The 12256-nt window shown below is 42.3% G+C and overlaps 1 protein-coding gene across 5 annotated transcripts in view; it reads right to left on the reverse strand.

Moving 5' to 3' along the window:
* LOC115079042 (NACHT and WD repeat domain-containing protein 2-like) overlaps positions 1 to 12256 on the reverse strand; it is a 247792-nt gene that overhangs the window by 86391 nt on the left and 149145 nt on the right. For all 5 annotated transcript variants that reach the window (XM_029582083.1, XM_029582174.1, XM_029582254.1 and 2 more), the window contains exons 20-22: positions 9769 to 9902; positions 3341 to 3469; positions 1555 to 1802 (exon numbers count right to left, since the gene is read on the reverse strand). In XM_029582083.1, the coding sequence (XP_029437943.1) occupies positions 1555 to 1802; positions 3341 to 3469; positions 9769 to 9902 (511 nt within the window). The remainder of the gene's footprint in view (positions 1 to 1554; positions 1803 to 3340; positions 3470 to 9768; positions 9903 to 12256) is intronic.

Consider the following 12256-nt stretch of genomic DNA (forward strand, 5'->3'; position numbering starts at 1 on the left):
TAAAGTGCCCTGGTTAAGGAAACAAGTCTGGAAGAAGCAGGTGCTGTGTGCTAACCTTTGTAGGAACTCTTCTTTCATAACTCATTGATAAATAAAGGGAAGCAGGACGGCGGCGTGAACCGGGTTGTGTTAATACTGCTCTCAGTTTCTTTTGAGAAATGATCTTAAAATGTCGCCTAAGAGGAAAGGAAAGATATGAGTTTACCCCTCCTACTCGACCTTTCCATTGGGGCAGCGTCTTATCACCACATACACAACCGGAAAGGCAACTGAACAGGGGAGAATGCGCCCGCTACGATGGGCAATGAAGAAGCATCGACATCGATGGGGGAAATTACCTTGAGTTCCCCGGATCCTTGAGGTCCATTGGCTGTGATTTTCCCGGACTTCCCTCTGTCTGCCATGAATGGGGGTGCTGAAAACTCAGGATTGTAATGTTAAACTGATTAAAGATTTAACCAGTGTCTCGCGTAGACTTGAGAATTTGGAAAATTACTCAGGGAATTTAAACTTACAATTTTTGAATTTTCCTAAAATAGTGGGAGAGATTCCCTATATAACTTTAAAAAAATATTTCCTTGAAATACTTAAATTTGAAGAAGAAAAGACTCCTTGTGTTAGCAAGATGTATTTTCTACCTGTTTCCACTAAAGAAAGAGTTTCTATGGATAATCATCCTGAGATACCGGAAAATCTAACTCAGTTTCTGGAGGATTCAACGGCTGAGTTCTTTGAGCGTGCAACTCTCCTGGTGTCGTTTGTGTCTGAGAAAGAACTTAGCGAAGTCATGAGAAAATATTTCAAGGTTATAACTGTTCCATTTTATGGATCTTTTGTTCGAATATATCTAGACTTCGCTCGCTCAACACAAGAAAGAAGGAGAGACTTTCTTGCATTAAGGGCACAAATAGTCTCCCTAGGTTTTTCCTTTATATCGAGATACCCATGCAAATGAATTGTTAGATCCCAAAATGAATGTTTTATTTTCTTTTTGCCCAAACAGCTTAAATCATTTATTAATTCAAGGAGCATTATAACTATAAACTATCTCTCCTGGTAATTTATAGGTCTGAGGAACCATAAGATATAAGGTTGCTTTAGTATGTTAAGCCTGTTTCTTTATTTAGTAAAATCTCCTTGATGTCTGCTTCCACATTTATAACAATCTTTCTTGTTGGAAAAATGTATATTTCCTGAAAATTAATTTACCTAATTAGGTTTCTATGTGGTGAAAGCATTTTTGTTTTCTAATATAGTAAGAATTTGTCTTGCTTGTATTTTGATGAAAATGACAAATATAAATAAATAAATAAATAAAGCCAGTCAGTGATCCATCAGAAAATTAAGGATTGTTTAGTTCTGACCATGATTTTAGGGAGCCCATTCTCATGACACCAAGAAGACATGGTCCAACAACCGCCATAGTGTGATGCACCAATGAGGAGGTAGGAATTGACACCTGGCAATATGATGTTTGTCAATTGCAGTATTCCTGGGAAACTTATGCCTCTTTCCTCCATCTTGAAAGTCTGCGCATGAATAGGAGCAACTCACCTCCAGAAAGGACAGAAGAAAATTTGCCCATGTGCTTGTGGTCTTCAGTTTCCAAATTCCAGACAACTATCTCAGTAGTATTGGTGTTCAGGATAGGGGAGAAGGCCACTACATGGGATCCCTGATGGTTTACATAGAAGGTAGAAATGAAGTCATTGCAACAGCCTTTCACAGACCGGAGATAAGTAAAAGTCTGCACGTTGAAGAGCTCAATATGTACCAAGTCATCCAACTTCATGGAAGGGTACCTATAAAAAAAGGAAAAGGTTTGCATCATGAGCTCAATTTTATAACAGCCTGCGTATGGGCTGAAGTTCGCATGCACTTTACCCCTAATTTTCAGAGCAAACTTAGGCCTGGATTTATCAAAATGCGATAAGAATCGCATGCAATAGCAAAAGGGGCATGTTTTATGCTAATATACAGTTTATCGCAATTTGCACTAATTACCTATACAAAGAGCTAAGGTAGCACAAATTGCAATAACATTTTCAGACTTTGCGATAAGTGCCATACCTGTTGTATTTGAGAGAGAGAGAAAGAAAGAACACGAACCTAGCCAGAATGCCCTCTCCCTAGATAGATATTTATATCTCTATGGGAGGCCCACCTAGTAACTCGAGGTGAGGTTTAGGTATTAGTGTAGGGGGTTAGGGGCCACTTTGACATTCAACGTGAGACATACAAACAGAACAGTAGTCTCTTGTGAAGATTTGATGACCTTCGGAGTGAGGAAACTCACTCCAAGATGAGATTTGTGCAAGGTTCTCTCAACCTAGCTTGATGGACTACTTGGGTAATATCAAGCTAGGTGGAGAGAACATTGAACAAATCTCATCTTGGAGTGAGTTTCCTCTCCCTTACACTAATAACTAAACTTCACCTCGAGTTACTAAGTGGGCCTCCCATAGGGATACAAATACCTATCTAGGGAGAGTGCATTCTGGCTAGGTTCGTGTTCTTTCTTTCTCTCTCTCGCTCTCTTGCTTTCTCTCTCTCGTGCTCCGGGAGCTTCAAACCTACTAAAACAGGCCTTTCCCTTTCAGGAGACATCGTGAAATGCGCTAACACCTTACCGCCCTGTAACGCAAGCTATCACACAGCTTAACGCTACTGAAAAAGGTGTAGTTCAAATCAGCGTTAAGTCCGTGTGATAGCACTTCGCAGACTGGCAAACCCAGCCCGCCCCTAACTCCTCCTCTTTTTCGGATTTGCATTGCACCGTACGATATGGTGCTATCGCATGCATTAAAGGCGTTTTCGCATGCGATAAGCCCTTAACGCATGCGAAAATGCCTTAGAGAATTTTGATAAACGACCCCATTAGGCGCATAAATCTGCTTTGAAAATTAGAAGGACCGCATATACCTTAGCACAGCATAGGCATGCACATTTATGCCTGCTAGAGGGCAGGCGTAAATGTGCATGCGAAGATTTAAGCGCCTACTTTCAATAATCAGAAGCATGACTTCCCCTCTCCAGTTTTGCCCCCAGGAATATCTCTTTGCAGTATGCGTAAAAGTAGAAGTGAATAAGCTCTGCACGTACAACCCCTAGGATAATTTTTAAAAACCTGTTTTACAAGGGTAAAAGCTTTTGAAATTTCTCCACATAATGTGTTAGTAAGCAGTTAAGAATGTTGTGAAAGGATTATGGCTAAATCACTGCTACTACCCAACAAAAGATGCTCACTGAAGAAGATAACTAACAGACAAGAAGTGACAAAATAGGAGGAGTAACCTTTCCTTTCTGGGGTGGGGAATTATGATTTCTAGGCATCACTTACCTGCAGATCACAAGGAAGTATTCTTTAGTAACTGCTACACCTTGCACAGAAGCTACAGGATCTTGGGCAGTCAATTTGGCAATGACAGCTCCTATTTTGGCATTAAACACCATGGCTTCCTTTCCACTCCTAACAAATTAATAAAAGGAAAACACTTGAAAAAATTAAATACTACCACAGTTTTTTCCAGTGTAGGAATGGTTTTCAACTGATAGCTAGTGAAAGAAATATTAAGAAACCAGAAAATCCAAAAGAGGAGACCTGCTGTTTTTTAATAGTATCCAGAAGTGAATCACCCAATACTTGGCACTCATATATAGGACTCCTTTGTAGAGAGAAGTAAACAGAGCAGTCAGATATTCCTCTAAACACCACTGTGATCATACACCACAAGGTATATGTAGTTCCCCACTTTGAAGCCATGACTGGGATCTGTGAATCTTTAGGCCGCAAGTCAGTTCAGCTCCCTGAGAACAGAGCTGGCACAGGTGACACAGCTGCAGGCCTCTGCTAATTGGAGGGAAAACTCCAATGCACTTAAAAAAAGTTCAAAGTTGAAATGAAAGGTGATAATTTAGTGATAAAGAACTGGATGTAGATATGGGACTCTCAAAGCATAACTATGTTGTGCTCCATTCAATGATACATAAGACAGATACCACAGCTAAAATATTCTGAAAATCAGAGCTGATTGTGGCCTTTAAGAACCAAAGGCAACCATCTGTAAGGTAGATATTTCAAAGACTTATGAGTACCCTAGTAAGACACATATAGGCCAATGCAATACTGGCGTGCATTAAACAGCCACTTATGATTGACGCATGCCAATCCACCTCTTCTGGGCGCCCAATTTAATATTTAAATCAGGTGCAGCAGTAAAAAGGAGGCACTAGGGCAGTGATGGCGAACTCCAGTCCTCGAGTGCCACAAACAGGCCAGGTTTTCAGGATATCCATAATGAATATGCATGAGATATTGTGGCCGTGCATCCAAAATGAGCATCCAGTCGTGTGTTGAGCCGTGTGCTGTGGCCAGTGCACAGTAATGCATCGGCCTGTGAGAGAGCATGGGTTGATTCAGCAGCTCCACACTGAGTTTACTGAAAGTGATGAGGAATTTGTTTATTTAACTTTTTGTATTCCGCTTACAGTAGAACATTTATTCTAAGCAAATTCCATCACATACAAACATAATCTAACAAACTAACTTTGTAAAATAACAACAGAAAATAACATCAAACGGCAAGTACAGTACAATCCACACAATATATCACAAAACAGACAAAACACAATAAATAAGATAAAATAAGATAAAATGATTAAAACCTAACATCAAAAAAAGTTCATATTATAGTGAGTCAAAACAAATGAAATCATAATATGGGGAAAGAGTTTCCTAGAACACCTACCCAATTAGATAACTATTGCAGAGGTGGACCCTTGGCCCGAGGTGGTGTTGGCACCACTCGTGGGGGAAACCCCCACAGCTCCCCATCATCAGGAGGTGAGGCCTAACGGGAATTGGAGGCTGACTGGAGCTTCACCAATACCAGCCCTCGTTCACTGCAGGTTGAGCCCTTGGGTACCGGGGCCGGCTGGACTTAAGTGGGCCTCTGCGTGGTTGATCTTGCGTGGTTGATCCCGCGTGGTTGATCTCGGAGAGAGTATCCAAAGCAGGATGCCAGGAAGCAGCGGAGATGCAGGGTTCCAAAGGGAGAGGCAGGATCCAAAGACCGGACAGACTGAAGCAGAGGAAATGCAGTTGGAGACAAGATCAGGTTCAAGCAGAAGTCAGGGCAGGCGGCTGGAGAAAAGGTCAGGTTTGAGCAATGGTGAAAGCCAGGGAGATCCGTCTGAAGGGTTGAAGGAACAGGAAGCTGGAACAGGAATCTGGAACAGGTACTGGAACAGGAACAGGAACAAACAGCAACGAAGCACACAACAGAAAGTGTGGAGACCTATTACCAAGGCAAGCTCTGAACATCAGAGCTTGCCTTAAATAATCCCAGACTGCTAATGTCATCGAAAGGGCTGGCAGCCCTTGCCTGCCACGCGCCCCTTAAATCAACTAGGAAGGTGCACGCACGTACCTAGAGGGCTGTGGTGTGAGAAGCAGATGGCGGCGGCGTCTCCGCTGTGCTCTGAGGCATGCCAACAGCACACCAGGCCGCAAAGAGGGGAGCTGCACTGGAGGCACCCATCCCCCACTGCCGGAAAGCTGGGGCCTGTCCCCTCCTTGGCAGCACGGCGCCAGGTGAGAAAGACCAGTCGCGGGCTCTGTGGTTGGCCGGCGCAACAGTACCCCCTCCTCAAAGCCCCCCTCCTGAGGGTCTGAGTGGCCGGGGCACTGACTGTCCAGTTCTTCAAGGCTCAAATGTGTTGTTAAAGCTCTCTTGTTAAAGCTGGGAATTAGCAATCTGTTATTAGAGCTCTGTTGTTAAAGCTGAGAGTAGCAGTCTGTTTATAATCATGTATTGCCTCTTCGGGTCATACTTAATCATGGGTCCATGTCCTTTATTACTAAACACTTTTGCTTAATTTTGTCTGATTTTTTTTGATTTTTCAAACAATATTTTCTTTAAAATGGTACCTTCCTTCTAGCAAAAATGCTACCTTTAAAATGCTACCTTCTAGCAAAAAACCATAATTTCGCGAAATTTGCTGGACTATTTTAGAAATAGTACCAATGCATTGGAGACGAGGCAACAGAATTCAACGTCTCAGACAGAGTGAGTAACGCTGGATTTTCCAATTAAACACTGTCATTCCACACGGCCTGAACAAGGAAATAGAATGGATTCACTTCATGTGAACCCATTTACTTAGTCAAATTGCACATACAGCTGGTGAGCGATACATGACATAAAAACACTAGAATTCTCGCGACAACCTCGCCTAAAACGCCAACAAGTGAAGAAAGGGCGGTATGGTCTGGTAAGTCAGTGCCGGAATACTATTCACCCATGAATATTTAAAGTTTGTGCCAGTCTTTAGTTGAGAGTCTGTGCGGTAAAAATTAAATTAAATTATGTTGCTATGTGTCCATAAAACACTTTTTAGCAGTAAAGCTGAGCAAGTGGATATGAAGAGTAGAACCTTTCGGTGTACAGTTCGGGAGAAGTCACGTTGAGCACAGCCCCTGAAGCAGCATTAAGCGAAACGTACGTCGGGCTGAAGCAGGGCTAATCGCCCTTCAAGAGAAAATCATCCCCGAATGATCTTCTGAGCAAAAGCATTGAGTGCGGTTGCACCGAGTGAAAACTGAAGAAGTAATACACAAAGGAAGGTACCATTTTAAAGAAAATATTGTTTGAAAAATCCATAAAAATCAGACAAAATTAAGCAAAAGTGTTTAGTAATAAAGGACATGGACCCATGATTAAGTATGACCCAAAGAGGCAATACATGATTATAAACAAGTCAGTATGCCCACGGGTGTTATGATGGTCCTTTAACAAGAAGCAAAAAAGTTATAATTGCATTGCACATTTAAAAAAAGTCAATTGCATAACGTGTTTTTGTAAGGTAATTGAAATCTCCCATTATTACTATACTACCAATTTGGTTAGCTTTGTTAACTTCTCTTAGCATTTCACTGTCCATCTTAACATCTTGGCCAGGTGGATGGTAGTATACTCCTATCACTATACTCTTCCCCAACACACAAGGGATTTCTACCCATAAATATTCGATTGTGCATTTAGTTTCATGTAGGATCTTTATCCTGTTGGACTCTATCCCATCCCAGACATAAAGTGCCACCCGCCTCCCAGATGCTTCTCTCTGTCATTGCGATATAATTTGTACCCCAGTATAGCACTATCCCATTGGTTATCCCCTTTCCACCATATCTCTGAGATGCCAATTAAGTCTGTCATCATTCACTGCTATACACTCTAATTCTCCCATCTTACTTCTTAGACTTCTAGCATTAGCATACAAACACTGTGCTTTTTGTTTGTATTTTCATTCTGCTTTTTAATTGATAGGGATAAATTGGAATCTTTTAGCTTAGGTGAATTTTTAATTACAGGCACTTGAACTACTTTTCTTATTATTGGAACCTCACTGTTGGGATGCCCTAATTCTAATGTGTCATTAGTATCCTTTGAAGATACCTCCCTCCGAACCATGTGCTGCTCAGCAATTGTTGGCTTTCTCCTTTATTCTAGTTTAAAAGCTGCTCTTTCTCCTTTTTAAAGGTTTGCACCAGCAGCCTGGTTCCTCCCTGGTTAATGTGGAGGCCATCCCTTGATGTTAGTAGTGTTTTGCAGCAGGGAAGAAGACTGGGGAAGATTAGCATCAAGAAGAGAAAATGTAGTGGAGCCATCAGAAATATAAAGAGGCCTGCAACTTCCCTAATACCAGGCCAGCTGCTCGAGGAGTGCAGGGTGGGAGCAGTGCAGAACCCAGGTAGGTTGTGGTGACTTCCAGAGTTGACTACCGAGGCAGCTAGAAGATGTATGCAAATGGGCTGCAGCCTCCCCAGTACCTGGTTGGCTGTTTGAGGATCGATAGGTAAGAGCAACTTAGGCCCAAGGTAAGTTGTGGTGACTTCCGGAGTCAACCACTGAGGCAACTTGATAATTAATCACCAAAGTGGCTAGATACCTAACATACTCAGTTACACCAGCTGACTTCATTGGCTTAAATAAGAATTTGAAGGCTGGATGTCTTCTTACTAGTTCTGCTGAACATAAATGCTTTCTTAGACTGATATGCATGCAAGAATCTTCTCCTTGTTTCTAAAATTCAGACTCAAAGGATTAAGCATGATGCTTCATTTTCTTTGGGTGTAATAACTGAGGACCAAAGAGCAATCTCAATCTGAATATCTGCCCCTTCTACAACATATATTTTCCCTCATTAGCCCCTCTCCCCCTGTGGAACTCTTTGCCTGAACCTGTAAGTGCTCTGTCTTATTATAAGACCTTCAGAAAACAAATGACCAATGTCTGGATTCTTACTGATTTAAATTTGATCCTCATTTTATTTTTATTCATTGAGTTACCACCCAGGAAGAAGATCTAGGTATCATAGTGTTGGCTCAGTGTGCTGTGGCAGTCAAAAAAGCAAACAAAATGTTAGGAATTATTAGGAAGGGAATGATGAATAAAACAGAAAATGTCATAATACCTCTGTATCGCTCCATGGTGAGACCCTAACTTCACTACTGTGTACAATTCTGGTCACCGCATTGCAAAACATATATAGTTGCAGGGGAGAAGGTACAGAGAAGGGCAACCAAAATGATAAAAGGGATGGAACAGCTCCCCCCCTATGAGGAAAAGCTAAAGAAGCTACGGCTGTTCAGCTTGGAGAAGGGACAGCTGACGGAGAATATGATAGAGGTGTTTAAAATCATGAGAGGTCTAGAATAGGTAGATGTGAATCGGTTATTTACTCTTTCGGATAATAGAAGAACTAGGGGGCACTCCATGAAGTTAGCAAGTAGCACATTTAAAACTAATCGGAGAAAATTCTTTTTCACTCAATGCACAATTAAACTCTGGAATTTTTTGCCAGGGAATGTGGTTAGTGCAGTTAGTGTAGCTGGGTTTGGATAAGTTCTTGGAGCGGTCCATTAACAGCTATTAATCAAGTAGACTTAGGGAATAGCTGCTGCTACTACTGGCATCAGTAACATGGGATCTACTTAGTGTTTGGGTACTTGCCAGGTACTTGTAGCCTATATTGGCCACTGTTGAAAACAGGATGCTGGGCTTGATGGACCCTTGGTCTGACCCAGTATGTCAATTCCTTATGTTCTTATATTCTTATGTCTCTGTCTGCAATTTATGTCTTTTTAAATTGTTTAGTTTTCATGATGTAACCGGATGTATTGTATAACATTGGATATACATTTTTATTAAATAGACTTCAACAAAAAAAGGCATAGATAAGTGTTCTTGCAAGAACAGTGCACAAGTATAGCATCTGTACTAGCTTAAATTCACTGTGAGCCACCCAATCTAGTGCAATAAGCAGTAGTGGGCCAGAGCCCAGAGGAATGGAAGGAGCAGCTGATGATGGAGAACCAGAACCCAGATGAGAAGAGGCATGGCAGAGGAGTAGCTGATGAGAAGAGTCAGAGCAGATGTGGCTAGATGAGATTGTTGTATGTTTTGGTATAAGCTGAAAGTTTACTTTTTTACGTCAGGTGAGTTGGGAAAGGGACAGGAGGTTATAAGAGTTTATTGATCAAAAGGGAGACTCAGAAGCTTCCTTTGAATATCTTATGCATGTAAGAGTATACATTTGATTTACAGAATTGCTTGCTTTCTTTGCTTTGTATTCCTCTTGGCCGATCATTCACGCATTAACATTCTTACACAGGTAGCTACTATGCTAAACCACATATTAATTTACAGTACTGCACACTGTGGCTCCTCTCAGAACACAATGAAGAATCAAATATGTAATACTAACCTGTAGGCAAAGAGGACACCGTCTTTCACTGAATTCTTTGACACCAATATCGAGCGGTCTTTGTGGACAGGAGTACAGTTTGCAGAAAGTTTCACCTGATGGAGCAGTTTGCAAGAGTTGACCAAGTCAAAAACCTGGAACAAGGCAATGTTATAACTAGTTTACAGCTTGATATGTTTATCTCCTAATAAAACCCAGTTGTATTGTAAATTTCTTTAAAAATAGCATGCAGAATATAAAATATAAATCAAAATTGCACCATTCTTTTCCAGCATTCATAGTAGTCCTCTGACCATCCTGTTCTTCCCATCATAACTACTCAAGGGTGATGGTAGCACACAGAGGAGTACCCTATGTAGCTCCTTCTATATTGATGCCTGGATAGAAATTCCAGGTGAAAAATGGAATAAAATAGCAGAGGGGGTATATTACCATTCACCTGGCTAGAATGAATAGACAATGAAATGCTAAAAGAAATTAGGGAAGCTAATAAAATCAACAGCACAGTTGTAATAGGTGATTTCAATTACTCCAGTATGTTGCATTTCAAGCCACTGCACAGCCTTTCTTCCACCAGAAAACCCTGGCTCTGAACTACACTCTCCAGCATGTCTCTGTTTGCTCATCTCAACTAGTTCTTCAGCCTCTGTACCACCAGGGGATTGCCACAAGCTCACTTCCCAGGCTAGCCAAGCCCTCTCTTTTGTCTGCACCACATCCAGACTCCAGCCCTATTTATTTAGCCCTATCTCTCCAATGCCTCTAGGCTTCAGCATCAAGTCCTTCCTGACTCCTTACTCTAGCCACCTGTGCCTTTCCGTATTCTTACCTGTGGCCTCTGGGCCTTTTGATCTCTGTTCTGCCTTGCTTGCTCCTGTGGCCTTCTGCTCCCTGTTTTGCTCTGTGGCCTGCAAGTCTTCTAATCTTGTTTCTGTTTTGTGGCCTTTTGGCCTTTGGCTCTGCCTGACCCAGGCTTAGCCTGAGATTTCCCTAGGACTCTTATGATTCTAGGCTCCTCTCTATTACCTGACTTCTGGCCTAACTTGAGACTTCCTAGGTCTTTTCCTTGTTTCTAGGCCTCTCTCTGCCTTGCCTTGTCCCACAAAGCTTTCCTATTGTAGCCCTTGGGCGTTTATGTTTCTTGTTCTGTGTAGTCCTTGTCCTGGTTTGTCCTGTCTTGTCCTAGTCTGTCTTGCCTAGTCCTAGTTCCAGTTCCACACTTACCTGCACTCTGTTCCTGTGTTCCAGTTCCACCCTTACCTGCATTCATTTCCAGTGTTTCAGTTCCACTCTTACCTGCATCCAGTTCCATGCTTACTTGCACTCTGATCCTGTGCTCCTGAGTTCTCCCTTACCTCCATTAAGCTTCAGTTTGTTCCTGAGCTCCAGCCCAGCCTTCACTTCGCTCCAGAGCTCCAGCTCAGCCTGCACTCTGCTCCAGGAGCTCCACCAGCTTGCACTTCATTCCTGAGCTCCAGCCCAGCCTGCACTAGTTCCTTGCTCCAGTCTCTCTGGACTGCCAACACCTACTTCCAGCCTTGCCATCCTGTGCCACTTCCAAAGGTAGTGTCCACAACTCCACTTCTATTGCTACCCTCACAGCACAGTATTGACTAGGTGAATATCACATCAAAACATGCTAGAGAAGTAAAGTTCCTAGATGAAATAAATGACTGCTTCATGCAGCAGTTGGTACAAGAACCGAAAAGAGGGAAAACTATTTTAGACCTTGTCCTTAGTGGAACACAGGATTCGGTGCGAGAGGTAACAGTGTTGGAGCAATTGGCAATAATGATCACAACATGATCAAACTTGACTTAATAATAACTGGAGGGAGGACTCTAAAGAAATCTACTGTGACAGCATTTAGCTTTCAAAAAGGTGACTAAGATCAAATGAGGAAAATAGGCAAAAACTGAAAGGACCAGTTGCAAAAGTGGGGACGGTAACTTTTAAGCAACCATGCAGGCGCACATGTATACATGTATGCCAGCGCAGGTCCAAAGATGCAGACATTTAATAATATTAGGGGTGTGCATTCGTTTTCGACGTATTGTGAATCCGCAACATATATGCCATGTTCGTTGTATTCGTGGGGGTTCCGAAACGTATGGCGAACCCCCATGAATACAACGGATCATCAATGAATAGGCCCCCCAAGACTTGCCAAAAGTACCTTGTGGTCCAGCGGGGTTCCTGGAGTGATCTCCTGCACTCAGGCTGTCGGCTGCCAGTATTCAAAATGGTGCCGATAGCCCCTGTGACATAGTAAGATAAATAACTAAAAGGTTGGGATGGGGTTTTTTGGGGGGAACGAATGCATTTTTGACATATGAATGGATCGGGGGCTCCCGAGAACAGATGCAATAGATTTGGGCCCCTACGAATCCGAATCCCGGATGGGACGAATCCGTCCCTGCTGCACATCCCTAAATAATATACGCGCCATGTATATGCATGCATGTTATAAAATAGGCAGATTTTGCTT

The sequence above is a fragment of the Rhinatrema bivittatum genome, chromosome 1, assembly GCF_901001135.1.
Source record: "Rhinatrema bivittatum chromosome 1, aRhiBiv1.1, whole genome shotgun sequence".
Classification (NCBI taxonomy): Eukaryota; Metazoa; Chordata; class Amphibia; order Gymnophiona; family Rhinatrematidae; genus Rhinatrema; species Rhinatrema bivittatum.